The sequence below is a fragment of the Miniopterus natalensis genome, chromosome 8 (assembly GCF_054644295.1).
Source record: "Miniopterus natalensis isolate mMinNat1 chromosome 8, mMinNat1.hap1, whole genome shotgun sequence".
In the NCBI taxonomy this organism is placed as follows: Eukaryota; Metazoa; Chordata; class Mammalia; order Chiroptera; family Miniopteridae; genus Miniopterus; species Miniopterus natalensis.
In genome coordinates this window covers 49978468-50005703 of record NC_142088.1, presented here as the reverse complement: position 1 = coordinate 50005703, position 27236 = coordinate 49978468, and the positions used below count along the sequence as shown (strand labels likewise).

Here is a 27236-nt window from a genome sequence, read left to right as displayed (position 1 = left end):
GTTTCTTGGTAAACCTCAGTGAAAGCAAAGGACATGATACAAAAGTGTACAGTTTAATGAAAGCAGTTTTGTAAAGCAGCAACAGAGTGATCTAAATATTAACTTTCTGGTACTAAATACTAACTTTCTGGTAGTCTGTTGTGATCCAGGGATATCAAACCTTGGGGAAAGGGGGGTTGAGATATAAATTCTTAAATCAGCTAATGTCTTTTTTAAGAAAATTGAGAACTAGAATCTTACTCTTAATAGAAACTAGGTAAGACTTCCACCTTAGTGTGGTAATGGATACTCTCCAGCACATGAACATTTAAAACAGAAGAAATCAAAGTTCTGGGTGTTTACGTGTGGCTAAAGTAATTTTGGTCTGGAGAATTTAAAGCAGGACTTAGTCATCACAGTCAAGGCATTGATTGATAGAAGTGAGGAGTCAAGGATGAGCATTTTATTCTGGACTCTGTTCCATTATTGTAAATGATATAATTTTTCAGGACTAAGCACTGTTTAGTGGGTAACATTGGTTTGTATTTGTAGCACTTGTTAAAGTTCTTTCTTTAAAGAACATCTTTAACAAGTTATGTCGCATACCATATGATTTGCCCATTTGAAGTGTACAATTCAGTGGTTTTTGTATACTTACAGACTTGTGCAAACCATCACCACAGTCAGTTTTAGAACCTTTTTATCACCTCAGGAAAAAAAATAACCCAGATCCTTTAGCTATCACTACACCTCAGCAGTAAGCAACCTTTAATCTACTTTCTTGTTTTGAGTTTCATATACATGAGTGGAAAACAGGCTATAAAGTCTTTTGTGACTAGATTCTTTTACTTAGCATGTTTTTAGGGTTATTCTGTGTTGTAGTATATATCATCAGTACTTCATTCCTTTTATGGATGAATAATATTTGTATGGATAATTGTGCATTTTTATCCATTCATCCACTGATGGACATGCAGGTGGTTTCCACCTTTTAACTATTAGGAATAATGTTGCTATTAACATTTATGTGCAAGTTTCTGTGTGGACTTAGGTTTTGGGTTTTCTTGGTCTCTCCTGCTTTCCCTCAGGCATAGTTAGGCTTTCTCTTTTCTGTAAAACTTTGAACATACCTCCTATTGTAGCCTTATTTATATTATAATTATTTATTGTTTGTTATCTGTACTCTAGAACTCTTTGATGGTGCACATTATTTGGGGTCTTATGTTTATCATGTGAATGTTAGATTAACATAGACTGAATTTATGGCTCAAACTGTAACACTTAAAAGAACATTGTTTTTCTTTTTTAAGATTCTTTAATAAAATGAACTATTTGCCACATACATGTTAAAATTATTATAAAATGTTTTTTCCTTTCTTTTCCTTAGAACTAACTTTTATTTTAGTCTTACGTGTCTCCAAGGAATTTAGGATTGTATGCCAATTGTACTTCCTTAGACTGTGTGTCTTTCTCAACTTTACAATGAAGGAAAACTTGTAAAATAAAAGGACAATTTCTGTAATTGTGGTTGGAATATTATGTTATTTAAACCTATATTTTAAGGAGACAAGCTAATCTTTTCTCTTTTTAGGCATTATACTGGATATACTGCCTAACCAATTAAGGAATTAGGAAGAAGTAAAATAGTTTGTACATTGTGAATGACTTTTGTGTTTAGGGTTGTTTTATTTTGTGCTCTTATGTTTATGTTAATAGAGAAAACCTTGAGCTAAGAGTTTTAAAATATGTGCTTTTTTTTTTTTTTTTTTAACCTATTTCTTGCTTCACTGATGAAGAGATTCCATTGTATGACTGTATTCCTAACAGTGAGCAGTAGATTCAGGATACATTTTTTTATTACTTGAAAAATCTTATTTTCATAGTAGAATGTTCACAATAAATGTATATATTAATGTCTGTTGTGGCATTCCATTCACCTCTACGAACAGGAAACAGGTTCCTCAGAAAGTTGAAATATTACACCAGGAAAGCAAAGTGGATAAAGTTTTGCTCTTAAGTATTTCCTTGCCAGTTGTTACGTAGAAGAATTAATCTAATTCAGATTTATTAAGTTTAATATTGAATGCAAGCATTTTGTTGTTTCTTTAAAAAATTTTTTTTTTTTAAACTTAACAGTCTACATCTGCATCAGCATCTGCATCTCCATTTCAGTCTACATGGTATAGTGAATCTGAGGTAACTCAGGGCGCACGCTCAAGATCACAAAACCAGCAACGGGATCATGATTCAAAAAGACCTAAACTTTCCTGTACAAACTGTACATCTACCTCAGCTGGGAGAAATGTTGGACATGGTTTAAATGCAGTATCAGGTAAGAATTAAATTTATGTAAGAGTTACACTATATGTATTTTGGACTAAAGCCCTTTTCCCAAGACATAATATATTAAGCAAATAGAGCACATGTAAGACAGTGGGGTCAGAAATGTAGTGGAGTTTCCAACATCTTACCTTAAGTTAGTGCTAGAATTGAAATTAACTCTTCATTTTGAATTTTTGTTCTAAATTTGGTACAAATGTTTTACACAAACAGGATATTAACAGATTTTAATTAGAATAGCTGAAAATGTATGGTGATCAAATTGGTAAAAGTGACATGTTATAGGAGGTAAATTTTTTGTTACTAGGAAAGCCTATTTTTCTAAAGTAGGCTTTAAATATTTCCAAAGCATATCTTTTGTAAATGAGAAACATTGTGGTATATATTTATTTTCAGAAAATATAAAAATTATTTAAAAAATAGTTGGTGGTATTCTACTAGGAGTTTTATACTAGGAATTAAAAAGCCATGATCTTAGCCCTCTAATTAGATGTATGGCATTGAATAAGTCACTTAATCATTCTGGGATTTAGATGGCTTATCCATAAAGCTTTATGCTTGGTATTTTGTACTGACAGACATATTTGTTGCCTAAGTTGAAAAGATCTTTTGTTGAGAGGGCAGGAGGCTCCCTCCTCACTTTACTCCTCTTCAAGTGAAACACTGTCCAATGCCTGTAATAGTTTTGAGACAGAACTGGTGATGACACAATAGGAGATAAAATTCTTGAAGTGCATATGTATTATCAATTGAATTAGTGTAAGCGATTCCTTTTTATTTTAATAGGCAGGACCGCCATTGGGAAAGACACTACCCATCTGAAGGATATTAAAAATAGTGTGGTGGGTAAGAGCAGACCTTAACTTTGTAGACAAACACCACTGTGCAGATATTTTTGTTCTCCTCTGCTCTGTGAAGGCGTAGCATTAAATACTCTGGGCCGTTTTCCTTAATGAAGAGGAATTATTAAGGCTATTGGGACTAGGCGAGGAAGAACCAAAATTTCAAGGTAAATAGTAAAGGGGAAAGGTTTTGAGACTTAATTTTTTTTTTTTAATATATCTTTATTGATTTCAGAGAGAGGGAAGGAGAGGGAGAGAGAGAGCTAGAAACATCAATGATGAGTGAGTCATTGATCGGCCGCAGCCCGCAACCCGGGCATGTGCCCTGACCGGGAATCAAACCCTGATCGCCTGGATCCTAGGTCGATGCTTAACTGCTGAGCCACGCCCGGCCAGGCGAGACTTAATTTATTTTTAAATGAAATCATATCTAACAAAATTTAGATTATAATTGCATTCATGCATTACTTCTTGAATAGGAATGAACCAAGTGTGGTGGCAGTGATAGTTCTGATAAATATTACATAGCCTTATGTTACAAGATGACTTTGATTGTGATTTTGGCTGTTTTCCAACATCACTTTCATTATGTTCTCATGAAATTCTGCATTCTTTGGCAAGCTTTTGCATTTTTGTTCTGTAATCATTTTACATCATGTCTATATTGTATGATCTGCTAGAGAACTATTGAGACATTGGTATCATGGATAGGAATAGAGTTTAGTGTTAGAGAAGAATGTGTTTTAGTAGGAAATAATTTTATAAGTGATGAGTTCTTTTAGTGAATAATTTTATGTTTTGCTAAATTTTTTTCTGATTACAACTGTGTAACTATAAGGATTTCTGTAATAAATCCAGCCTCCCTGTGTAATATGAAAGATTTTTTTTTTTTGTCATCAGAAACCTTAAAAGCTTTCTCTGAATTAAAACTTCTTTGATTATTTTAAGATTCTTCTTGGAGGCATAGTCAAGTTCCCAGATCTTCATCAGTGGTACTTGGATCATTTGGAAATGAATTAATGAGAGAGAGGAGAGATTTAGAGAGGAGAACAGATTCCTCCATTAGTAATCTTATGGATTATAGTCACCGAAGTGGTGATTTCACAACTTCATCATGTATGTATAAACTGTATTGTTATATATAACTTATCTAATAATGTTATATTTTCCTCTTTATATTACTAAAATTACAGTACGAAAGAATAAATGAAGTGAATCTTATGTTCAAGGTAGTTTAATGTTTCCTAGTATACTTTATTTGTTGTTTTGCTTTTAAAAATGAAAACAATTTAAAATAAATGTACATGACTGTCCAGATTCTGTCTGCCAGTAAATTTTTTACTTGCTCTTTCCTTTTAAGAATGTATATGTCATGGAGTATACTAAATAATTCTTGTATATTCCAGTATAATTTGCCTTATGTAGTGTAATGTGTAACTAATTATATTTAAATTCTGAGCCAACTAGAGCTTGATATCACCATTTTAAGACAGTTTAGAATTACCTTAATATAACATGAATGTGCCTTTGTTTTCATTTAGTTGAAATACCCACACTGTTTGTCAGTGCACATAAGCTTAAGCTTTTCAAACATAAATACCATTAGAACAATAGTACTAAGTAACTGAAAATAAAAAGTGCTAATTAAAGTAGACAAATATAGCAGGCAAAAGTGGAGTTTGATTTACATAGAAGATAAATTTGTTTTTAAAGTTTAATTTACTTTAATCGTATTGGGGCAAGTCTTTGGTTTATTTAAGACAAATGAAAGTATCTTTTTGTTTGCTTGGCTTTTAATGGATGGCCATTAGTGGATAGTATCAATAGCTTCTAGATTTGGGAGTATAAAAGTACAGAGTAGAATAGATTTAGCCCCTAATAGTTTATCCTTTCATGAGGCTGCATGTATTAACACAGTAGTAATCTAGCTTTTAAACTAGGTGTATGGAGAAGTATTCTTTATAAAGGAATGACATAGTATTTCTCTTCCCTTTGAAGTTTAGAACCACCAGTGGTGTACTTTTAAAATTTTAGATTTCAGGACTTTGTTCTGACTCATAGCTCCCAGACAGTATTAAAAAGCAAAGGTTTATTAGATGAGTAACCAGGGATAAGAACCACTGCTGTTACCTTGAAGGGGGAAAAAATTTGGAGAAACTTTTAGCTGTTAGCAGAGTTTGCCATAACCTTTGTACTTCACAGTAAGAAAAATGTGCCAAACACTGTCTCCCTAGGATTATTTTGCTTTTATTTTTATAAGAGTCATTTACATTGAATTATTTGGCACATTTAAAATTCCTTATTTGTTTAAATGTTAGATATTCTACCACATCGATTTCTGATCAGCAGATTCAACAGTTTTACCTTCATCAAGTTGGTAGATTGATGTTTGCCTCTCATAAGCTGTCATTTCTTTTTAGTTTGTAATGTTTACTTTATACAGAAGTGCTGGGTTTCACCAAAGGTATAGAAAGAGAAGCACATTTATGTTTTTTCCCCTATAATAATAGTTAAGCTGTGTAGCTATAATGTAGCAGTATTCAGTTTGAAACCAGTGTTTCATTTTGACAGTAATCAGTTGTTAATAAATGCAAATTTTAGTAATAGTCAAATTATTTCATGTAATTGGTTATTTTTTCTTTCTTTCAAAAACAGATGTTCAAGACAGAGTTCCTTCTTCATATTCACAGGGAGCAAGACCAAAAGAGAACTCCGTGAGCACTTTACAATTGAATACATCATCCACAAACCACCAAATGCCTTCTGAACGTCAGATCATGCCATGTTCTAGGGACTCTAGTAGAAATTCTTTAAGATCAAATTTTTCTCCAAGAGAATTGGAGTCTCCCCAAAGCAATACACAGCCTGGATTTTCTTATATTTCAAATAGAGGTGAAACCTCAACCATGAGCAATTCAGATAGGGTTGGTTCATCTCAAAGATCATTTCAAGAATCTTCTGACAATGAAGGTAGACGTACGACCAGGAGATTGCTGTCACGTATAGCTTCTAGTATGTCATCTACTTTTTTTTCGCGAAGGTCTAGTCAGGAGTCCTTAAATACAAGATCATTGAGTTCTGAAAATTCTTATGTTTCTCCAAGAACCTCGACAGCTTCACAGTCTCGTAATGCAGCATCAGCTTCTGATCCTGATAATAGGGCATCGGAAGCTTCTCAGGGATTTCGATTTCTTAGGCGAAGATGGGGTTTGTCATCTCTTAGCCAAAATCATAGCTCTGAACAAGATTCAGAAAATTTTATCCAAGAATCTGAAGGTAGAAATACAGGACCATGGTTATCTTCCTCACTTAGAAATAGATGCACACCTTTGTTCTCTAGAAGGAGGCGAGAAGGACGAGATGAATCTTCAAGGATACCCACTCCTGATATACCATCTCGATCTCACCGTATTTTTAGAAGAGAATCAAATGAAGTAGTTCACCTGGAAGCACAAAGTGATCCCCTTGGGGCTGCTGCCAACAGATCACAAGCACCTGCAGCATCGAGCAGTGCTGCTATAGGTGGCTCCACATCAGAATCTGTTCACAGTGGAAGAAACACAGGAATGACAGGGATCCTTCCTGGTTCCTTATTTCGATTTGCAGTCCCCCCAACACTTGGAAATAATTTGACCGATAATGTCATGATCACTGTAGATATTATTCCTTCAGGTTGGAGTTCATCTGATGGAAAAAGTGATAAAACTAAAAGTGCACCTTCAAGAGACCCAGAAAAACTACAGAAAATAAAAGAGAGGTAAATTTGAATACCTGTCTTAAGCCCATAAAGCAAGAGCAGATTAGAAAAAAAAGTATTTTTAAAATTTCAGGGTTCTTATAACATTGATATCTAGAATTTGTTCCCACTGGCCAAGTGTGGCTCAGCAGTTGAGCATCAACCTAGGATCCAGGAGATTGAGGTTCGATTCCTGGTCAGGGCACATGCCCGGGTTGAGGGCTCGATCCCCAGTCGGGTGTGCACGAGGCAGCTGATCAGTGATGACTCATCATTAATGTTTCCCTCTCTCTCTCCCCCTCTCCCTTCCTCTCTCTGAAATCAATAAAGATATATTAAAATAAAGTAAAATTTGTTCCCTTGAAATTTACAGTAAGACGTTAGCATTGATGTTTCCTTTTACTTAGAGGTAAAACGGATGAGAATTAATAATGGAGGTAGACAGGTAGGGTGTCTACTACATTAAGAGATAATCTAAAGATTATTTTTAAAAAGCTTTGGATACAGATTCACACAGAGATAAAAATCTTAATCTCTTGCCTTGGTAAACTAGTGGTAAATTGGATTCCTAAGGAGGCCCAAGTGGTTATGGATTATTGAGATGATGATTTATGTACTATTTGTAATTCTCACCTCACATCTTTTGAACGTAAAATTATTTGTACGCATTTTTGTTTTTGGAAGTCCCAAGTATATACTGAATATTCTTTATATATTGTGACTATTTGATAGACCAGCTTAAATTTCAGGCTTTTTAAAAAAATACATTTTTATCCATTTTTAGAGAGAGAGGAAGGGAGAGAGAGATACAAACATCAGTGAGAGAAATATCATTGATCAGCTGCGTCCTGCATGCCCCCTACTGGGGATTGAGCCTGAGACCTGGCCACGTACCCTGACTGGAAATCAAACCATGACCTCTTGGTTCCTAGGTCAAGGTTCAACCACTGAGCAACACTGGCTGGGCAAATTTCAGACTTCTAAAAACCTCTATACAAATGAAATACTTTTTATAGTTGAAGTTGGCTTAAAAATCTCAGGTAAAAGTGAAAAGATGAAAGATCAGAGATTTTAGAACCAACTTGATTATTTTGTCATCTTAGTATAGTTACTTAGTTTTTCCATTTAGTAACTTAATGAGAAAATGGGATAGGTTAGTACATGTAAAATATACTTGTAGGAAGAATAGACTAATGTAAATCTGAGGTTGTAGAGTGTTTTGTTTTTGCTTGTTCATAAAGGCCTGATGTAATGGAATTTGGGGGGAGCATAGCTGTACTATCATTTTTAGGCTTTTTATAACATTGATATCTAAAATTTGTTCCTGCCAGCTGGTGTGGCTCAATGGTTGAGCATCGACCTAGGATCCAGGAGACTGAGGTTCAATCTCATTTTAGATTTTTTTTGGTACTTTTAAGAAGAAATACATTCAAATCTAATTCTGAGGATAAAGGGATCTTCACACGCTTTCTGAGATGTTGGGCACTGGGCTATGATATTCCCATTTTTCCTTATATAGGACAAATTGTTCCATGTTACTGTTCTCTTCCTGCTTTTGAAATTTCTGGTTTTTCCTTGCTTGGAGAAAGATTTACTCTCCACCCTGATAGTATTAATTTTAACATTATTGTAGCAACTTTCTCTGATTGCAAGCTGTCTACTGAGCAATATAGTTGTAACTATTACAACTATTTCCTGTGCTCAAGTTAGGTTAATTTGAGTACAGTGGTGTAAGCAGCTGGCAAAGCATTACAGTTAGTGGTTTCCAGACAGAAACAAATTAAGCCAGCACCACCCTGTCTATTTTAAAAAGAGGCATTTCTTGGTGGTTTTCCAAGAGTTTGTGTGTGTGTATTCCTTTATTATATTTTTTGCTCACAAGGATTTTAAGATACTGTACATTTAAATTAGAGTAGTTCCCTCTTACATGCAGTTCGCTTTTCATGGTTTTAGTTACCTGTAGTCAACTATGTTCCAAAAATATTAAATGGAAAATTCCAGAAGTAAATAATTCATAAATTTTATTTTAGTTGTTAATCTCTTATTGTGCTTAATTTATAAATTAAACTATCACAGATATGTATGTATAGGAAAAACATAATAAATATAGGGTTTGGTACTATCTGTGGTTTGAAGCATTTACTGGGGATCTTGGAATGTATCCCCCGCAGATAAGGGGAGGAGTACTATAATAATGTAAAAAATTGAATCTCCCAAGTTAGGAATAACAGAAACAGTAAACTGTAGAAAGTTAAATCTAAAGGTAAAACAGATTTATGGTTGAGGTCATACTTCAAGCCAGGGCATGGACGTTACCTAACAGCTGTATACTTACTCCTCTCTCCACACATCTATTGCTAAATTTATTGGGGACCCATATAATCCAGATTTTATTTCAGTAACATTTAGCATTCATTGTAACCAATATACTGAATACCTCTTTCATGCTAAGCCAATAGGGATTTTAACAAAAAATTAATTTCTTATATAGCTGTTATTCTACATGTTGACCTATTGAGTACATAGGTTAATGGAAACTGCTTCACACTTAAAAGCCTACTCTTTTATAAATCAAGATGATTTAATAACATTGCTGGAGATGGGGGAAATGGAGAATTTTAAAATCTTTTGTTTTTTACTGTGATTTAATACAAAAAGCTTATCAGTTTGAACATATATATTGCTCTCACAGCATGTAAATGAGAAGTCACTAGTCGATATTTGTTTAAGTCATTCAAGTTGTTTTAAAAGTTTTTTGGGAGATGGGGATTGGGTGGGATTGAAGTAGTCTATGATATTGCAGAAATTAAAATCTCTCAGGGATACTTGTGATTGTGAAAAATATGTAACTTAAAACTGTAGTACCAAAGACAAAATTACTTAAGTCATTTGAAGGTAAGTAATAGGATAGCTTATTTTATTTAACTTTAAAATATTTATTATACTTTTAATTTTCATTGTTTATGGTTTTTCATGGTAGGTAGTAGTAGTTTATTATTGTTGTTGGTTTTTTTCCCCTAACCAGAGACAGAGTAAGTAGAAATAACAAAAAAAGATATTGTTTGGGATTATGTATGACTGGAAATGATCAACCAGGATCAGTTTTGATAGCTCTGTTTAGGAAATGTGCCTTCTTTTCCAGCCTCCTTTTAGAGGACTCTGAAGAAGAAGAAGGTGACTTATGTAGAATTTGTCAGATGGCAGCTGCATCATCGTCTAACTTGCTAATAGAGCCATGCAAGTGCACAGGAAGTTTGCAGTATGTCCACCAAGAGTGTATGAAGAAGTGGTTACAGGCGAAAATTAACTCTGGTAAGCTTTTACCATTTTGTATATTTTGTTTTCACAAATTTTCCAAGAGATGCATGCATGTATTTTGATTAAAAAATCATTACAACTTACTGTTAAATTTATACTTACCAAAAGTGTCTTGATCAATATTTGAAGCAAAAACGTTCAAGAGCATTAGTCTTGTATCTTAACTTTATAGTAGTGTTTTTTATATTTCATTTACTCAATAGACAATTTACTTCATAGGTATAATACAACTATAATGTGTTACTGTTGGGTAACCATTATATCATGTAAGATCCCTTTGGATCAAAGAAAAATACTTATTATTTACCAGCTATGTGTTCTTGAAAAAGATTTATTGTTTCTTATGCTGTTGTCTAATGTTGTGCAGTAATAATAAGGTTACTGTAGAAACAAGAAGCATTTGTTTATTAAGTGCCTGTTGTGAAACCAGGCACAGTTCTAGATGTGAGCTATAGAGTGATAAACAGTACAGAGAAGGCACTTCCTCTTGTGGTGGTAATATTGGGTGTTAAAGGAATGCCTTGAGGTGAGGACATTTAAACTGAATAAAGAGGAGCTAGCTAATCCAGAATGAGGGCAAGAGCATTCCAGCAGAGGAAATGACTAATGCAAAGACTTGAAGCTGGCAATGATTTAGAACTGAATGAAGCTTGCTTGGTGTGTCTGGAGTATAATTAGAGGGCAAGGAGAGGGGTGATACAATTGAAATAAGAGAGATTAGCAGGGGCTAGTGCACTCAAGCCTTTCAAAGCTAATGTCTGAAGTTAGATTTTTATCTCAGTATGAAGGGAAGCCACTGAAGGGCAAGGGAGTGAAATTATCTTATTTCTATTTTGGCTGCTTTGTGGAGAGTGGATTTTAGGGGGACAAGAGTATAAGCAGGGAAGCCAACTAGTAGTGATCTATTATGGTAACCAACCAGAAATCTGTCCTATAAGAGGTGGTAATGGAGGTGGTAGAAATGGGTGGGCTTTTTGTTATGTTTTGGGGGTAGCGTCTATAAGACTTTCCAGTGGATTGGGTGTGGTGGAGTGAAGGAGAAGGGACAATTAGGGAGGCCCATATTTTTGCCATGAGCAGCTGAGTAAATGGTAGGGTCATTTAGTGAAATAAAGAAGACTGGGAATGGAATAAACTTGAGTCAGGAAATCAAGAGTCCTGAAAGAAGAAAACTAAGAAAATGGAGTGTTGTGGATGCCAAAAAAAGAGTTTTAATGAGGGTATAATCAGCCCTGTCAAATATACTACAAAAAGATAAGAATAAAGAAATGACTGTTGGATTTGGTAGCATAAATGTCCATCGTAGCTTGTCTCTGTGGAGTGGTGAGGTCATAAGCATGATTGGATTGGACTGAGGAGAGAGAAAGAGAAAGGGAAAGGTGGGATCCAGAGCACTTGTCGAGTAGTTGGCCTTTAATAGTAAAGAAGGTACTTTATCACAAGAAGGCTTGTATGGATAGGGGTATTGATCAGCTGCTTTGGTGAGAAGATGCTTGGGTTCCTATATAATTGCTTCTGTTTTTTTAGTTAAGGGAGGTAAGGTCTTTAGCTGATGAAGGGACAGTTTAAGAGATTTTGATGTGTGGGGAAAATATCCTAAGATGTTTTCAGGAAGTATCAGTTTCATAAAAATCAATGGCTATAAATATGATTCACACGTGAGATACATGTACATTTTTTAGGAGCAGTTTTTAGATGCTTAGATGCAGCCACAGATTTGGGGTTGGGATCTCTATTAAAATATGTTTTCATTGTTTTTAGAGAGAGAGGCAGGGAGAGGGAGAAAGAGAGAAACATTGATGGGAGAGAGAAACATCGATTGGCTGCCTCCTACACTCCCCCATACTGGGGATCAAGCCAACAATCTGGGCATGTGCCCTAACCAGGAAGAACTGGCGACCTTTTTGGTGCTTGGGACGATGCCTAACCAACTGAGCCACACAGGCCAGAGTGGGGTTGGGGTCTTTACTAGACAAATATGAAGGGGGTCATGGGCATTTGTAAGGACATAATTGTGTTCATGGTAATTAAAATGAGGAGGGAATAAGTACATCAAAAAGTGGATAGTGAGAAAGTGGTAGGGTCAGTTTTTTGAGTCTCATTGACATTGAAGATAATTGCCAGAGTAGGTGAGTTAGAATGATGAGAAATTGTAGGTACACCGGAGAGGATGCTTAAAATATTGGTTTAGGGGGTAGTGCAGTAAACTGTTAAGACACAGTCAAAGGTATGACCGTAGAGTATGACATCGTGGTGGGGAAGGGTAATATTGGAAGCAAGGATGCTGAAGTCAGAGTCAGAAATGAATAGTCTGTGTGGATATTGAAATAGCCAGGAATAAGTTGGTAAAGATGAGAGAGAGCCATTTGTTACAAGTCGTTAATGAATGAGAAGGGACTTGGAGTTTCAAAACAGCAATAGGTGTGGGGGGCCTCTTTTCCCGCTTCCTGGTTTTGAGATACAAGGAACTGTGTGAGGGGGGAGGGAAAGCTGCAGAGGAATATGTATCAGTCTGGGGGTTGGAGCACAGTGATTCAGGCATAGAGTTGACGAGATTATTCAAAAAGAGATTAGTTATTAGAAGAATTTACTTATTTAGACCATGAATACCTGAGGACATAGTGAAGTGACTAGTAGGGTGAGAAAGATGGGAAATGGGGTCAGATTAATAAATGTACATAATTGTGTGCTATTGAAGGTCTGATGGTGATACCTTGGAGACATATGCAAATAGGTTTTGAGGTATGATGGCTTTAATTGTAATTTGTTGGAGGATTCAGGTAACCTGTTCAAGCTGAAGATTATGAAACTACTGGAAAACTTTTTTCCTGCAGCCAGGTAGCAAAGGTCTCCTTGGAGTAGGGGAGTTAGTTTTTTCTTTTAAGCTAGCTTGATCCCAAAGCTGTGGGATGGGCCATTTCACCTATAGCCCCTTCTTGGCTATGTAGTTTTATGACAGCCTTACAGGCTTTATTAGTCACTGCCCTGGAGTGTTACTAAGATTAAATGAGTGCTCAGCAATGATTCTTGGCACTTAGTGAGGGCCCAGAAATGTTAGCTATTACCAAGATGAAGAACAGTTTGACTCACCTCTGATATAATTGCACTTGGATTGTTAGTGTTACGTAGGAAAACATATACAGTACAGTGTACTGTTAAAGAACATTGGTTTTTTGTAGTTAGATAAGCCTAGATTGGAATAATGGCTCCAACACTTAACTATAGCATCTTGTTTCTTAATATTGGTTCTCAACCCTGGCTACTGAACAAAATTACCCATTGAAGTTTTATAAAATACAGAAGCCTCAGATCCACTCCTGAATGTAAGTAGTAGGTCTGGGTTGGGTCTATAGTTCCATCATGACTAAAAGTGAGTTATACTTACCTCATAGGATTATTTTGAAGGTCAAATGAAATGATGTTTATAAATAGTTCCTCACAGTACTGGGCACAGGGTAAGTACTCAAATGGGTTTTATAAGGTTGTAATAAGTACTTTCTAAGATAAGTACTTTTAAGAAATGACCAGAGGAATGTAAGGATCTCAAGAACTGAACTCTTCTGATAAATTTTCTCAAGCCTCTCTCATAGTTATCATAAAGACCCCATATGATAGAAGATTCATTCTGGTAGAGTGATATAAACATGTATTAAGCAGTTGCCATATATCGACAAACTCTACAGTATGTACAGAGATGAATAAATGAAGTTTAGGCAAATGTAGTCAGGGCTTCCTGGAATGAGGGGGGAAATAATGGTAAAAGAATGGATTAAGAATGTTTGGCCGGGCGTGGCTCAGCAGTTGAGCATCGACCTAGAATCCAGGAGATCACAGTTCGATTCCCGGTCAGGGCACATGCCCAGGTTGCAGGCTCAATCCCCAGTTGGGGACGTTGCAGGAGGCAGCCGGTCAGTGACTCTCATCATTGATGTTTCTCTCTCTCCCTCCTTCCCTCTCCCTTCCTCTCTCTAAAATGAATAAAGATATATTTAAAAAAAGAAAAAAAAGAATGTAGGGATAAATGGGTTCCTCCTGGTTGAGTATGGTCTTTTGAACTTCTTTAAGTTACTTATTCCATAGAAGAGAGAAATGAAGCCCTAAGATGTAAAGTAATTTGTATTGAATGATCTCTGAGATCCATATTGTGATATTGTGAACTTAACCTGATTTTAGTTCCGTGGTACAATTATAGTGACTATCTTACATAATTTGACTGAAGCAGATTTTGAGACCATGTAGACAACATATTACATCAGAATAGCATTCATTTTCCTTTTAGCCATTTTCTAGAGAATGTGTGTAAGTTACTACTACTGTCTTGGACTTTATGCCAAATTTTATTATTTAAAGAATTGTTGTTATTAAATAGCACTACATTCTAAGTTTAATGAGCTCTTTGAAGACAGGGGTTACTACTTACTACTCTTTTCTCTCTGAATCTCCAAAACCTGTAACATTTGCTTGGCACATAACAAGCACTTAGCAGATGTTAGTTGAATTGAATCTCATGTGACTTCTTTTAATTTTTAGAACAGTTTTTAAATTTAAAGCCCTATCTTAAAGTAAATACAGTGGGGGAAAATGGCTTTATGTTTAATTAGACAAGACTGCTACCTGCTTAATAGAAACCAGAAGCTAAGGAATAACCAAATGTTAAATGTATATGAGACAGAAGGAACTTTTTAAAAAAAATTCTGGTAAAATATATATAATATAAAATTTGCTCTTTTACCTGTCATTAAGTGTACAGTTCATTTACATTGTGTACATCCAGAATGTTGTGTGACCATCAACATTATCTGTTTGCAAAACTTTTTTATCACCCCAAACAAAACCTCTGTCCATTATGCAGTAATGCTCCCCCCCAAATTTGCATATACTACGTATTTCATATAAATGGAATAACGAGGTATTTGTCCTTTTTGTACCTACCTTATTTTGGTTAGCGTAATGTTTTCAAGATTCATATATGTTGTGGCATGTATCAGGACTTCATTCCTTTTATGGCAGAAAGGAGCTATTTTGATATGGACAAAGTGGATTTCTTTTTTTCCTCCTAGCCTAGGGACGGCACATTCCTTTAACCAGGAATATAGTCTTAGGTATATATTGTCAAATCAAAGATACTGGCAACTAGTTGTTTGAGATACTATGTTATTAAAGATTGTTTTAATGCCATCTTGCCAACCTACTTAAGGAGGAAGTAGGAAGTACAGATGACATTCCATTATCAGCTTCCCAGGATCAGTAAGGTATGAATATCTGGGAGGAAAAAAACAACAGATTTCCAAATAATGGGTGGAGGCTTAAATACCATAGACTATGACCTGACATGCACACTATGATTGCTATTTTAAGAGACATTACTGGTTTATGGCAGTAATCCAATCTACCTCCTTCCTTCCCTTCCTTTCAGTTTTCTTTATCCAAAGCTTAACACTTATAAGGAATAATGTTTTGTGGAGACATAGCAAAACTAAGCTTCACTTGTAATTATTTTTATCAGGTTCTTCATTAGAGGCTGTAACCACCTGTGAACTCTGTAAAGAGAAGTTGCAGCTTAACCTGGAGGATTTTGATATTCATGAACTACATAGAGCTCATGCAAATGAACAAGTTAGTATATTTTGCCTAATTTGGTAAGTGTCTATTCTATGCTTAAAGGACAACTCTTGAAGAAAAGATTAAAACATGGTCAGAAAACCGGCATTAAAATAATAAAAAAGTAATAATTTTAACATAATTCTCTGTTACTGCATTAGGTATTATAATTTTATAATTATTATCTTTTTCATAACTCTTTGTAACTGAAAGGCAAATAACCAAGTCACAGGTTTTAAATTTATTTAGATAAGATACATCATTTATTATTTATAAAATAAAGGCTTAGGAAAGTGGTTTCAAAATAGGCATGCCAACCATAGCTCCTCAGAGATGTCTCAGTTACGAATGCCTATGATTGCCGGAACATGATGAAAACACCAAGCCCTGGATTTTCTTCCTATTTTTTAGGTTAGGAATAATTTTTATGTGCATATCTGACCACATGTTCTTACTATCCTTGTTCCCTCCACCTTTGCCATTTCTGCCTCCAGCTTTTTGAACAAGTTATTTTATGAAATCTTTTATTCCACGTTCACATTGTGTGGTTTTTCCTCTTTAGTATTTATATCATTACAGTCTAGCTGTTACTTATATAATGAATAATGCCAGGGTTTCTCTGATCATAATAAATTTTTCACGTTTTCTTCTCATTTCTCTGATATTTTGGTATGTATTGATAACTCTTGTTTCCCAATAATTTTCATCACTGACTTTTGTTTCTTGAAAGTTTTAAATTTTTTAAAAAATATTGAGATGCTTAAATTATATAGAATGAAAAGTTCACTTCTTAAAGGAAAATTGGGGGGGTGGGAGTGGAGAAAAGATGTTAAAGGATATTAACTAGGATGATCCTAGAGTCATGTTATCCAAGTGAGCTTAGCATATTTGTTATAAAAAGAGATATTTGATGGTGAGAGAATGCGAGTCCTTAAAAAACACTTTTTAAATGAAGGGGTAATGTACCCCCCTTTTTTATTGACATGAAGTTCAGATAACATAAAAACAATTTAAAGTGAACATTTCAGTGGTATCAGTACATTTGCGATGTTGTGCAACCACCACCTCTGTCTAGTTCCAACACATTTTCATTTCTCTGAAAATCCTCATACCCATTAAGCAGTTTCTTCCCATTACCCTCCTCCCTATATACTCTGGAAACTACCAGTCTGATTTCTGTCTCTATGAAGTTATCTGTTCTGAATATATCATATAAATGGAATAATGCAGTATATGGTCTGATGTGGACATTTATTACTTTTAAATGTGGGAATAAATGATGCCCCTTGAAAACCTGATTAAAACCGTGAACAGTTCTTGCAAAATATACAAAGGCACAAAACCTGTATATAAGTTAAGGGATTCCCAGATTTCTTGAAGCTGATTGTTTAGATCCAGGTTAAAAATCACTGATCTAGTGAATGAAACAGGCAGTTCATGTAGTACAGGTGCTACTCCAATAGTAATCATTGTGCTATTCTCTTGAGTCAGTTGTCCAAAAAGAATACCATTTAAGCAAGGAATTTTCTAAAGCCCCAAGGAATCTCTCTTGACAACTGAGCATTGGTACTTTAAAGAATGGGGGAAAGAGTATGGAAAGATGGAATAATGAAAAGAAATATTGTTTAATTCTCAAAATGAGTCGGTTTCAAAGGATGATTTTCTCCTGCCATTCTTCCTTCTCTAGGCACTCCATTGTGTCTCTTAAAGGTGTTGTTGGCTTTTCAATTCAAACAGGAATGTTATTACTGTTCTCTAAGGATTTTAATGTCCATATCTTAAATACTCTAGAAGAGTTAGGAAATATTAAGTAGAGTCATCGTAAAAAAAAAAAAAAAGACAGTTTGATTAAGCTTCCTGGCTTTAACTTCTTTGTTCCTCATGGATTCTAGTGGCCTGACAATTACCCCCATTTTAAGTGATTAGTTTAATACAGTTCAGTATTTCATTATCTAGCGGCTTCATCTTTTTCAAGGTGATAACCATTACATTTTTTTAACTGTAAGGATATACAATTTCTTTTTAAGTTAAAAATAAAAGTAATTAAGGGAAATAAACTTTTTTTTTTTTTTAAATATCTTTATTGATTCCAGAGAGAGGAAAGGAAAGGGAGAGAGAGAGATAGAAACATCAATGATGAGAGAGTCATTGATTGAGCCCACAACCCAGGCATGTGCCTTGACCGGGATCGAACCCTGACCGCCTGGATCCCAGGTCGATGCTCAACCACTGAGCCACGCCGGCTGGGCAACAAACTTTTAATCAATTTTAAATTTTTTAAATACTCCAGAATCTGATAACTTGCTGAAATTGGTACTAAGAACGTATAGTTCTTAGCTTGTAGATAGTTTGCTATATAAAAACTACAGGATGGTTTAGATTTTAAAAGTACTATTTGATTTGTAGTCTTTTCAAAACAATAGAACAGTTGGAATCAAAGAATTATTTGATGAACAGTTACTCTATTTCCTTTTTTAGCTTATTTTTTAAATTACTGTTGCCTTTAAATTAAGTCTCTTACATAAGAAACATTTGATCTATCAGAATAGGTTTTAGTTATATATTTTATTGAGTTAGCTATAGATGAAATGGTAATTTTTAAGTAAACATTTATAGTCATTTGTGCAGTGAAATCTCTTATGAGCTTTACAGAAAACCAGAGCATTCATTCTCCCATCAAATGATTTTAAAGTCCCACTTTTATGTAAACCATTACATAAAGGAAGACTATATGAGACTAAAGAGAATATTCACACACCTATTTAAACTTATTATTTGGCATTAGTAAAAATTTATGAAGCTATAAAGGGTGGCCTTTTATTTCCTCTTTTAATAGATGGCACCGTATCTCTTACTAGGAGTTAGACATGAGTATATTCCTTCTATCACTGTGCTATGACTATCAATCTCGAGTGTACTAATTTTTTGTTCTCCATATTTTTCTCGTTTGCTTCTCTATTTAAGGCTGAATATGAGTTTATCAGCTCTGGTCTCTACCTAGTTGTGTTACTGCACTTGTGCGAACAAAGCTTTTCTGATATGATGGGAAATACAAGTGAACCAAGCACACGAGTCCGAGTAAGTAGTATTGGAGTGGGGGAGAAGGGAGGGCGTGATGCACCAGGTGTTTACTTTGGAAAGCAGATTGTTTTATATGCTCATTCTGTTTCCTTTGAGGAGCTCTTGTATTAAAATGTGTCTTAAAAATATATTGTAGACTTAATATAAATTGCTGTCTTCTATATCAAGCAGCCTAATTTTCTCATAAAGGTATTTTAGAGAAGTAATTTTCTACCTCTTAAAGGTAATTGGAATATATTTCAGTGAAAAACAGAATTGGAAACACCAAGGGAAAAAAGCTTGGGGGGAGTGGCAGGGAACTTAGTAATATAACTTAGAAACCTGAAATTGAACTCAAAAAACCAAGAGAGTATGGGAAATTAACTTCAATTTATATGTTACTGTCATGTAAAAGCTTACCAGTGTACACATTTTTAAGAGTATCCATAATACAAACTAAGATATGGACTGTTTGGTGTTTGCTCTGTGCACTATTACCTTAATTTAACACTTAAGCTAGCTGTTTTTTTGTTAGGTAGTCATAAATGATATGGTTTACCTCAGTGTACCAGAGGAGATTTGTATGCTGCTGCCTTGCCCATTTTGTGTAGCAGAGGCTAGGGCTGCTATATCTCATTACTGTAATAGTCTGAACACTTCATATCTTTAACTGTGTTCATATCCTTCAAACTTTTTTTTATAAATATTCATTTTAGTGATAAAAATTTAGCAGTTTATAGTATTTTTCAAATTATCAAAATTCATTGTATATTTTACTTCTTAATTGGTAAAACATTTTTCTGTAACTATCATGTGGACATTATTATACCTGTGAGCCAATTGACAGATTATCATCATTGAGGAAAAGAGAATGAACTGTCTTAAGACCATTTAGAATTTGAACAAAGATCTCTTGACTTCTGAGTACTTAGAAACCATAGTACCTAAATTTAGTTAATGCTATAAAGTGGCTTCTCTCTTAAGAATGAATAAACTATATAAAGCATGTAGTAAGGTATGTTGAATTCATGCCTTTGTAAAAGTTGTAGTCAAATTAATCTTAAAGTACAAGTCATTTGTATGATTAAAAAAAACAAACACAGAATTAAATGTAGTACTTCTAGAACTATCAAATTTAGGCAGGAAAATATTGATTCTTGTTTTAGTTTTTTAAACTGACCACTAAAATTGAATTCATTTGAGTCCAAATTCTAAAGCTTTTAGTTATTTTTCTTCATAATTGTTGTTATATTTATGCAAGCGAAATGTTATTTGATAAAAATACTGCATTTGATCCCAATTTCTACATGATTTCTACATGACTAATAATTTATAAAAAAATTAAAACAATATCCTTAAGCTTTGTAATTTTTGATGTGGATGGAAAAACCCCTATTTAAAGGCTTAAAATGGTGTTTGACTTTTTAAGTAGAAATGAAACTCCTATACTGATTCTCTCTTTAGATCCATTTGCAACATTTCAACTACTGTATTTTTTTCTGCATTGTTTCTAGTTTATTAACCTTGCAAGAACTCTTCAGGCACATATGGAAGATCTCGAAAGTAGGTGGAATTTCCCCTCCCCAGACTCGTTGAATTTACTTTTGCAAATTAAACCCACAGAGCAAAACCTAAGTATATACTGTCAAATTAGAGCTTCATTTATAGGCTTAATAATACCATTGATTTGGGAAAGATCGGCTGGGCAACTGACATCAGTTTTTTAAAAACATTAAAAAAAAATAGTATTAATTTTAAGGTACAGAAGGATCTACTTTTAACCATTAGTATATTTTATTTTAAATAAAATTTTGTTCTTGATCACTTTAATTTCGCACTCAAAAAGACATGTTTGGCTACTAATCAAACCACACTTTTTAATCTGTTAGATTTTTGTGTGTGTGGATGAAATTTTACTTATTATTCAGCTTTGTTAGATGATAAAGTTTTTCCTGGGCTTATGTATAATTCTTGGAAAATAGGGGTTAAAAGAGCCTTAATTCTGAGTCCATAACAGAAGCCATAGTGGTGGATTGGTTTCTTTTTTCATTTAGTGGTTCTTTTTGCTCCTTTTCCAGGTCCTCATGGACCTTTAATAGGCAGCCAGATCCAGTCTTTTAAGATCACGTTCCAGCGTTAGGACTTCTGCCTGGGCTCCTATATGAAGGCATTTATTGCCCAAATCTTTACAGGCATCTGTACAACTTAACCCTCAAGTCCTACAACCTCCATGGTGCTTCATACCAGGTGCGCACACATATTGGTGGCTCTGGAATAGTTCCTGGGACTCCAAAATTACCGTTTAGTACTTTTTCACCCAAAGCAAGTGGCTCCCCATGATTAAATTTGAATACACTCTTTGAAGTGTTTTAAAATATGTATTCCCCAATTGATTACCTTCTTTATCATCTTTAAAGTATTTGAAAGTGTTGTCTGTAGTGTGCATAACATTTTCATCTTCAGCGAATGTCACCATCCTTTGAAACAAGGTTTGAAAAGGACTTAGTCCTCATTAGAACCTTTTAATTCCTTGATTACGCTAAAATGTGGATTTTTGTCACTAATTCTGTACAATTTTTAAGTTTTAAAAGTAGTGAAGTACAACCAGATACTGCATTTTTAGAATTTTAATATGTGTAAAAATTATATAATAAAAGAGTCAAATGGTATGTAAAATGGGAATTCATTTGGTGTTAATCTTTTTTTTCCTTTATACCATCTTAGTTCAGATCCTTTTTTTGGTAAATTATAATTTATACTTTGTCAGATATGAGTATAGTAATTTTTTTCAGTGTGCATTTTCCCCAGATTCTTTTTTTTTTAAACATTTTCTTTTATAATTTAGTTTCCTAAACATGTCAGTGTCTACTCCCAACATGTGAGAGAAAGGAAAAAGCTGGAGGTGAAATATATCCAAACTCAGCTGAGAATGAAAGATGTTGTAGGTACTACAAGTTAACTACCAAGTTAATACCAGTGTATTAACCTGTTTTGAACATGGGTTCTGACCGAATTTTCTTCTGTGAACCATAAGTTCTTTGCAAAGCTATTTAGTTTGATAGTGCTCCATGATGTAGCATAAAACTTAACCCTTGGATTTACTCATAAGCCTTATGCTTGATATCATTTACTAAATGAATTTAAGTTTTCTGCAAGATCAACTAGTAGATTGAAGTATGAAAGTAAAGCTTCCTCTGTACATGTAGCATAGTTTTCTTGTTGATTCCATTTGCTGGGTGCTCTTAAATTGTCCAATATTAACACAAGAAGAGTATACATTTAACCTTTCTGCCTTGATAATAGGGGAAATGCTAGTTCAATGTTTATTTTAACTTCCACTTTCCTTGACATGCAGAGCAGTTTACAGAATACTTATGTTCTTCCTAAAGACATTTCAAGGTGCTCTATATTAAACTCTTGAGCCAGTAATGACTCTAAAATAAATTAAGGTAAAAAATGTTACAAAAGTGATAAGTTTATAACAATGTGGAGTCATAGGAATAATCTCAACAAAACCTTTTTACTGAATCCAATTTAATTTAGTCTGTGTCTATATAAAGCTATTTTAAATAACTAAATAGAGCTTTTTCTTGGCATTGTATAGACAGAGCTTTGGTGTGATTTGCAAGAACACCCATAACCTGTTACTATATGTATATTTTTTTCCATTCTCACTGTATACATCAAAACATGAAGGGGGTAATATGCCAGATTCCACTCAGGTGTATATGAGTGCTTGCTTTAAGTTCACTTTTTCTCTATTGAAATTGGCTCTATGAACACAAACTGATCTCAGAAACGTTTTAGAAGATGTTCTTGAACCTCATTTTTGATTCTATAAAAATTAACATTAAAAGATTTGGGGTGGGGGCGTTGTGGAATGGCATTACCCAGTCGAACCACCCCTGACCCTGTCATAACTTGTCCTCTTGACCAGGCAGTGTCCTACATGGGGATTGTATTTTGCACATCATTGCTGTTCTGGCTTCATATTTTCACTTCCATCCTCATCCCCCTTAAAATCATTCTTGATCATCCTCTCTTCTTTCAACAGCTTCAGAGGATGATTCTGAAGAAGATGGAGACCATAACAGAACATTTGATATTGCCTAACTTCATATAATGGATGATCTGTTAACAAGTGTTTATTAAAACTGGCAATTAAGTATGAGTTAATTTTGTGGGGAAATGCCTAGTAAATACAATCTATATATAAAATGAATATATATACACACATGTATGCATGTGTATATATATTCACTCTCGAGTGTTGCTGAATTAAAATTCTGCTTGCTGGACCTTTTAACATGGCCAGTGACTCTGATGTTTATAAACTGGTAATCAAAAATATTTTTCTTTTAGGTGAGTGGGAAAGTGTTACATTCTTTTAAATATCTGAACAATGCCTACAACCCTTTTTTTGTTGATTATTGTAGTCATATTTATGAAAATGGTTCGTGTTTTAGTCTTTTGCTAGTGAAAAAAAAGTGAGACAAAACTATGCTTTCAAAATAAAATGCCAAATGGCACCTAATTATTTTTCCTTTTAAAATGCCTTAAGTTGCAGTCTCATTTTCATAATCATTTGCTTCCGGTGTTTAAAAAAAAAAGAATGGGGAGTAAGTTATGAAGAGCATTATATTAGGTGTCCAAATTTACTTTAAATTCTAAATTCAGTGATAAAATCTAATTTTAAAAAAAAGTATATAAATTTAAAATGTGTAAATGATGGATAGATTTTTGTATTGATTTGAAAAATGCCGACTATATTTGATAGGCCATGGTATGTAGGTATTCCTTTAGGAATATTACAGCTATAAATTATACCAGAATTGCCAGTCAAATGCTATTTGGTAAAAAAAAAGAAAAAAAGAAAAAAAATTGCAATCTCAAGTTAATGGAATATTTTTAAATCCCACATTCAAAGTTTAAAACACTGGTTTTCAATATGTTTTTTAGTGTTGTCACTTCTTCGTAAATAAAAACCTGTTTGGATCCTGGTCGTTTTTAACTGTTATTGTTAATCTGAGCATTTATTTGGTGGTTTACTATTTTTTACTAACTTTGGAAACAGAAGAACTTTACCTATTCAGCATGAATAGATCTACACTGTGGTCATGAGTTGTGTATAGTTCCAGAACAGTATGTTTTTTTTGTCAGCACCCTTAGGATACACTTAAAAACACCTTCAGGTGGTTTTAGGTTAAATAAAGTCTTAGGCCATGGCAACGAACTTCTTTTTCAGAACCTAAGTAGAAATCATGTAATTTCTCAGATGTGAGTTGACAGTTTACCCACACTTAGTTTGTTGGTCTTAATGTAAAACCTTGGCTTGAAATAAAGTGTATACTGATTGATTTTTATTTTATAGTTGAAATGTTTCCTTTTAAACTGGTGCTCAAAGTAGACTTCAAACCGTATAGGCAAGAATTTTATTAAAGTTTCAAATTCCATTTCATAGAAAAATATAAATGTTTCTAAAATATTTGCTTAACTTTTACCTTTTAATTTTACATTCATTACCTTATTTAAAGCAAAAAATACTAAATTGAAGGATGCTGGCTTCAGTTTCTATTCTATGGGTTTTGGGGGATGCTTTGAATTGGAAACATTTATACTTTCAATAGAACTTGGTATGAAAATTAAGTGTCTTCTGCTTTAACCCACAAAATTTTTTATTTAAAAAATTAAATGGTAAAAATCCCATTTAATTCCATTGTACAATTTTATATTTTATACTTTTTTAATATTAAATGCTAAGTGACAGGAATTATCTGCTATAGTAACCAGCATGCACTAATATATCTAAACATAGTATAAAGTCAGGTTTATTCCCTGTATTATATTTATTAATTTAAGAGCAAGATGTGATTGGTGAAACTTGGTAGGTATAATTTTTTTCCAACTGTAAACTCAGATGTTTCAACTAAATGGAAGGGGAGGGAAGATAGAGCAGGTAAGACAAGTAAAGTGGGTTTTTATTTTTTTCTGCTTGGGCGTTAAGCTTTCCTTCAAGTGAAAAGTTAACAGTTGGCGGAGAGGTGTTAAAACCACTAACATCTAAGATCATTCCTTTTTCATATGAGATGAGGGATGTTACTGAAATAAGGATATATACCATAAACACTCATTGCCAATGAATCACTTTCACTGTATTCGATGTCCTAATCCGAGATTTCCAAAGTTTCAGTCAAATTGAACAGCATGTTCGTTTTCTTCTGCAACTACCAAAACACAGTCATCGTTATAAGGTGATTGGGGTGCCGTTGAAAAAATTGTGGTGAAACCAGAATGCAAATTTCTTTTGTACAGGAACCAAACGACTGCTCCCAAAGCTGCCAAAATTACTGTGCTAGCAATGACCAAAGCTGATATTAAAATGTGGTTATCTGAAATGGAAGAGACAAAAAATATGGGAAATCAGGGTACATAAATTGCTAGTATTGTATTTGGGGGGCACTAATATAGTTTCATCATGTAAATATCTGGCTATTTTGAAAATTTCACAGAAAAATTACACATTTATTGCTATCAAGATTTATGTTTTTTATCTTGAACAATTGCCATACTTAAAATTTTCCAAGTATATTTTGCAATTCTCCACTCTAAGATCCCCAAATTCCTTTTTGTCTTGAATAATTTATTCAAATAACTATTTTTGTATTCCTGAAGTATGTACAAACAACCTTACAGTTCTGGCTATTCAAAACCCAGGGGAATTCAGATGACTAAATCAAGCGGAATTACTTTAGTTAGGAGTCGGGAGGAGCACAGTGCTTGGAGGAAGGTATTTGTATTTCTTAGTAAAAGTATATGAAGAGAAATCCCGGAATTGTGTTTTCTTTACAGATATATTTTTGCATTGAGATTACTTAAATATTCTCATAGTGTTCCTTTCAGTTGGTGCTTATTAAAGTGACATTTGGAAATGTAAAGCTTAGCAAGAAAAATCTGGCCAAGAGTTATGTTAAGGTGACGGAAAGCCATTGATACTTTAAAAAATATTGACAGGATTCTTTAGAGACATTTAAGTGAAAAAATTGTAATATCTAGTATCCTAAGAACTCACCAGCCAGCATCCTACATGGGGGGGGGGAGGGGGGGCGCATAGTATCTATGCTCCTTTAGTTTTTACATTCTGCAAGTAATCTGTGGCCAAGCTGCTCCAGGGCCTTTGTTTGGCTAGCTTCAGTACTATTGAGATGTGGAGGAAGGCTAGTCTTGAGGCAACTACTAAGTGGTGTCTTAAAACTATGTAAGGTTTTCTGTCTGGAATAGAGGATAGTTCTACATTAGAAAATCTGTTATCTACTAATATAGGAAAAATTCATTGTCCACTTTACTGACTAAATAATTGCTATTATCTAAAACTGATTTTTAAAACTAATTAAAAACAGCTTTTAGCTAGGAAGATAAGACTCCCTTAGCCTAATAAAAGGAAGTTTAGGAAAGCTATAACAAACATTAAAACAAGCTCTCCACATTTCTCAAACCCAAACAATATGACTTCTCTACCAAATGTCTCTAATGATCTCTCTTACTAAATGCAGAAACACATGTACATTATGTGATTCTTGTGTCTACTGCAGCTGTACTGTTAGCCACTCAGTCTTGACAGGTTCTCCTTAGATTCCCTGACATGCTCTACATTTTTCAAACTTACTAATTGTGGACTCAAAATTCTTCCAGGTTGATCTAAGTCATTTGAGTGTTTTGTGTAAATACAGGTAAGTATTGTGTGTAACTGATGCCTCTCCCAAGTCTGTTTCTACCTCAAATTCTCTTAAATGATGACACCAGTAGCCACTGTACAATCATTCAGGATAGGAATTATCCTAGACTTTACTAATCATGTCTGACATTCCTCTTCTTGTCACCATCATACCCTAGTTCTAACACTGATTGAGGCCCAAACTACATAATCCACCTTTTAAAAATATGAATTTGTTGGACTCTTGATAATTACAGGCCAATTTGAGTACCTACTGTGTACATACAAACCCCAGATTTTTAACTCCTTTGTACACATGAAGAAACAGGTACAGGATTTAAATGACTCGCCCAAGTCCTTTTAGTAAGTGGCAGAACAAAAGTTCAGTCCATTCACCTTGGTTTATGCTGATCATCTTGGGTAACCTTTCCTCTCTTTCCTGCTTAATATTACCTGCTTGTTCAAGATTTAACTCCTCCATCACCTTCAATAAGCCATTGCTGAATTCAGCTTTGGCTAACTTCCCCTTTCCTGTGTGCTTCCTACACCAAGTGCAGCCACTTTCTCTTGACAGCATTCTTTCCCAGGAGGTCTTGTAGCCTGCACTTGTATGAAAGGGAACTTCCTGTTTGCTAAGAGTGCCACTCAA

At 34.2% G+C, this 27236-nt stretch overlaps 2 protein-coding genes across 5 annotated transcripts in view; one reads left to right on the top strand and one right to left on the bottom strand.

Annotated features, from left to right (window-relative positions):
- The window catches only part of MARCHF7 (membrane associated ring-CH-type finger 7), a 42275-nt gene extending 18036 nt beyond the window's left edge, over positions 1–24239 (top strand). The window contains exons 3-10 of one of the 4 annotated variants that reach the window (XM_016225011.2): positions 2116–2311; positions 4110–4277; positions 5817–6918; positions 10040–10209; positions 15722–15831; positions 18781–18894; positions 20391–20439; positions 22931–24239. In XM_016225011.2, coding sequence (XP_016080497.2) covers positions 2116–2311; positions 4110–4277; positions 5817–6918; positions 10040–10209; positions 15722–15831; positions 18781–18894; positions 20391–20439; positions 22931–22989 — 1968 coding nt within the window. In that variant the 3' untranslated portion in view covers positions 22990–24239. The remainder of the gene's footprint in view (positions 1–2115; positions 2312–4109; positions 4278–5816; positions 6919–10039; positions 10210–15721; positions 15832–18780; positions 18895–20390; positions 20440–22930) is intronic. The other 3 variants (XM_087819822.1, XM_087819820.1, XM_087819823.1) reach the window with 3 other exon arrangements.
- Positions 24240–24833: 594 nt separating this feature from the next.
- The window catches only part of LOC107545442 (lymphocyte antigen 75), a 116582-nt gene continuing 114179 nt past the window's right edge, over positions 24834–27236 (bottom strand). Inside the window, exon 39 of the mRNA XM_087819818.1 lies at positions 24834–25265. Coding sequence (XP_087675944.1) covers positions 25063–25265 — 203 coding nt within the window. The 3' untranslated portion in view covers positions 24834–25062. The remainder of the gene's footprint in view (positions 25266–27236) is intronic.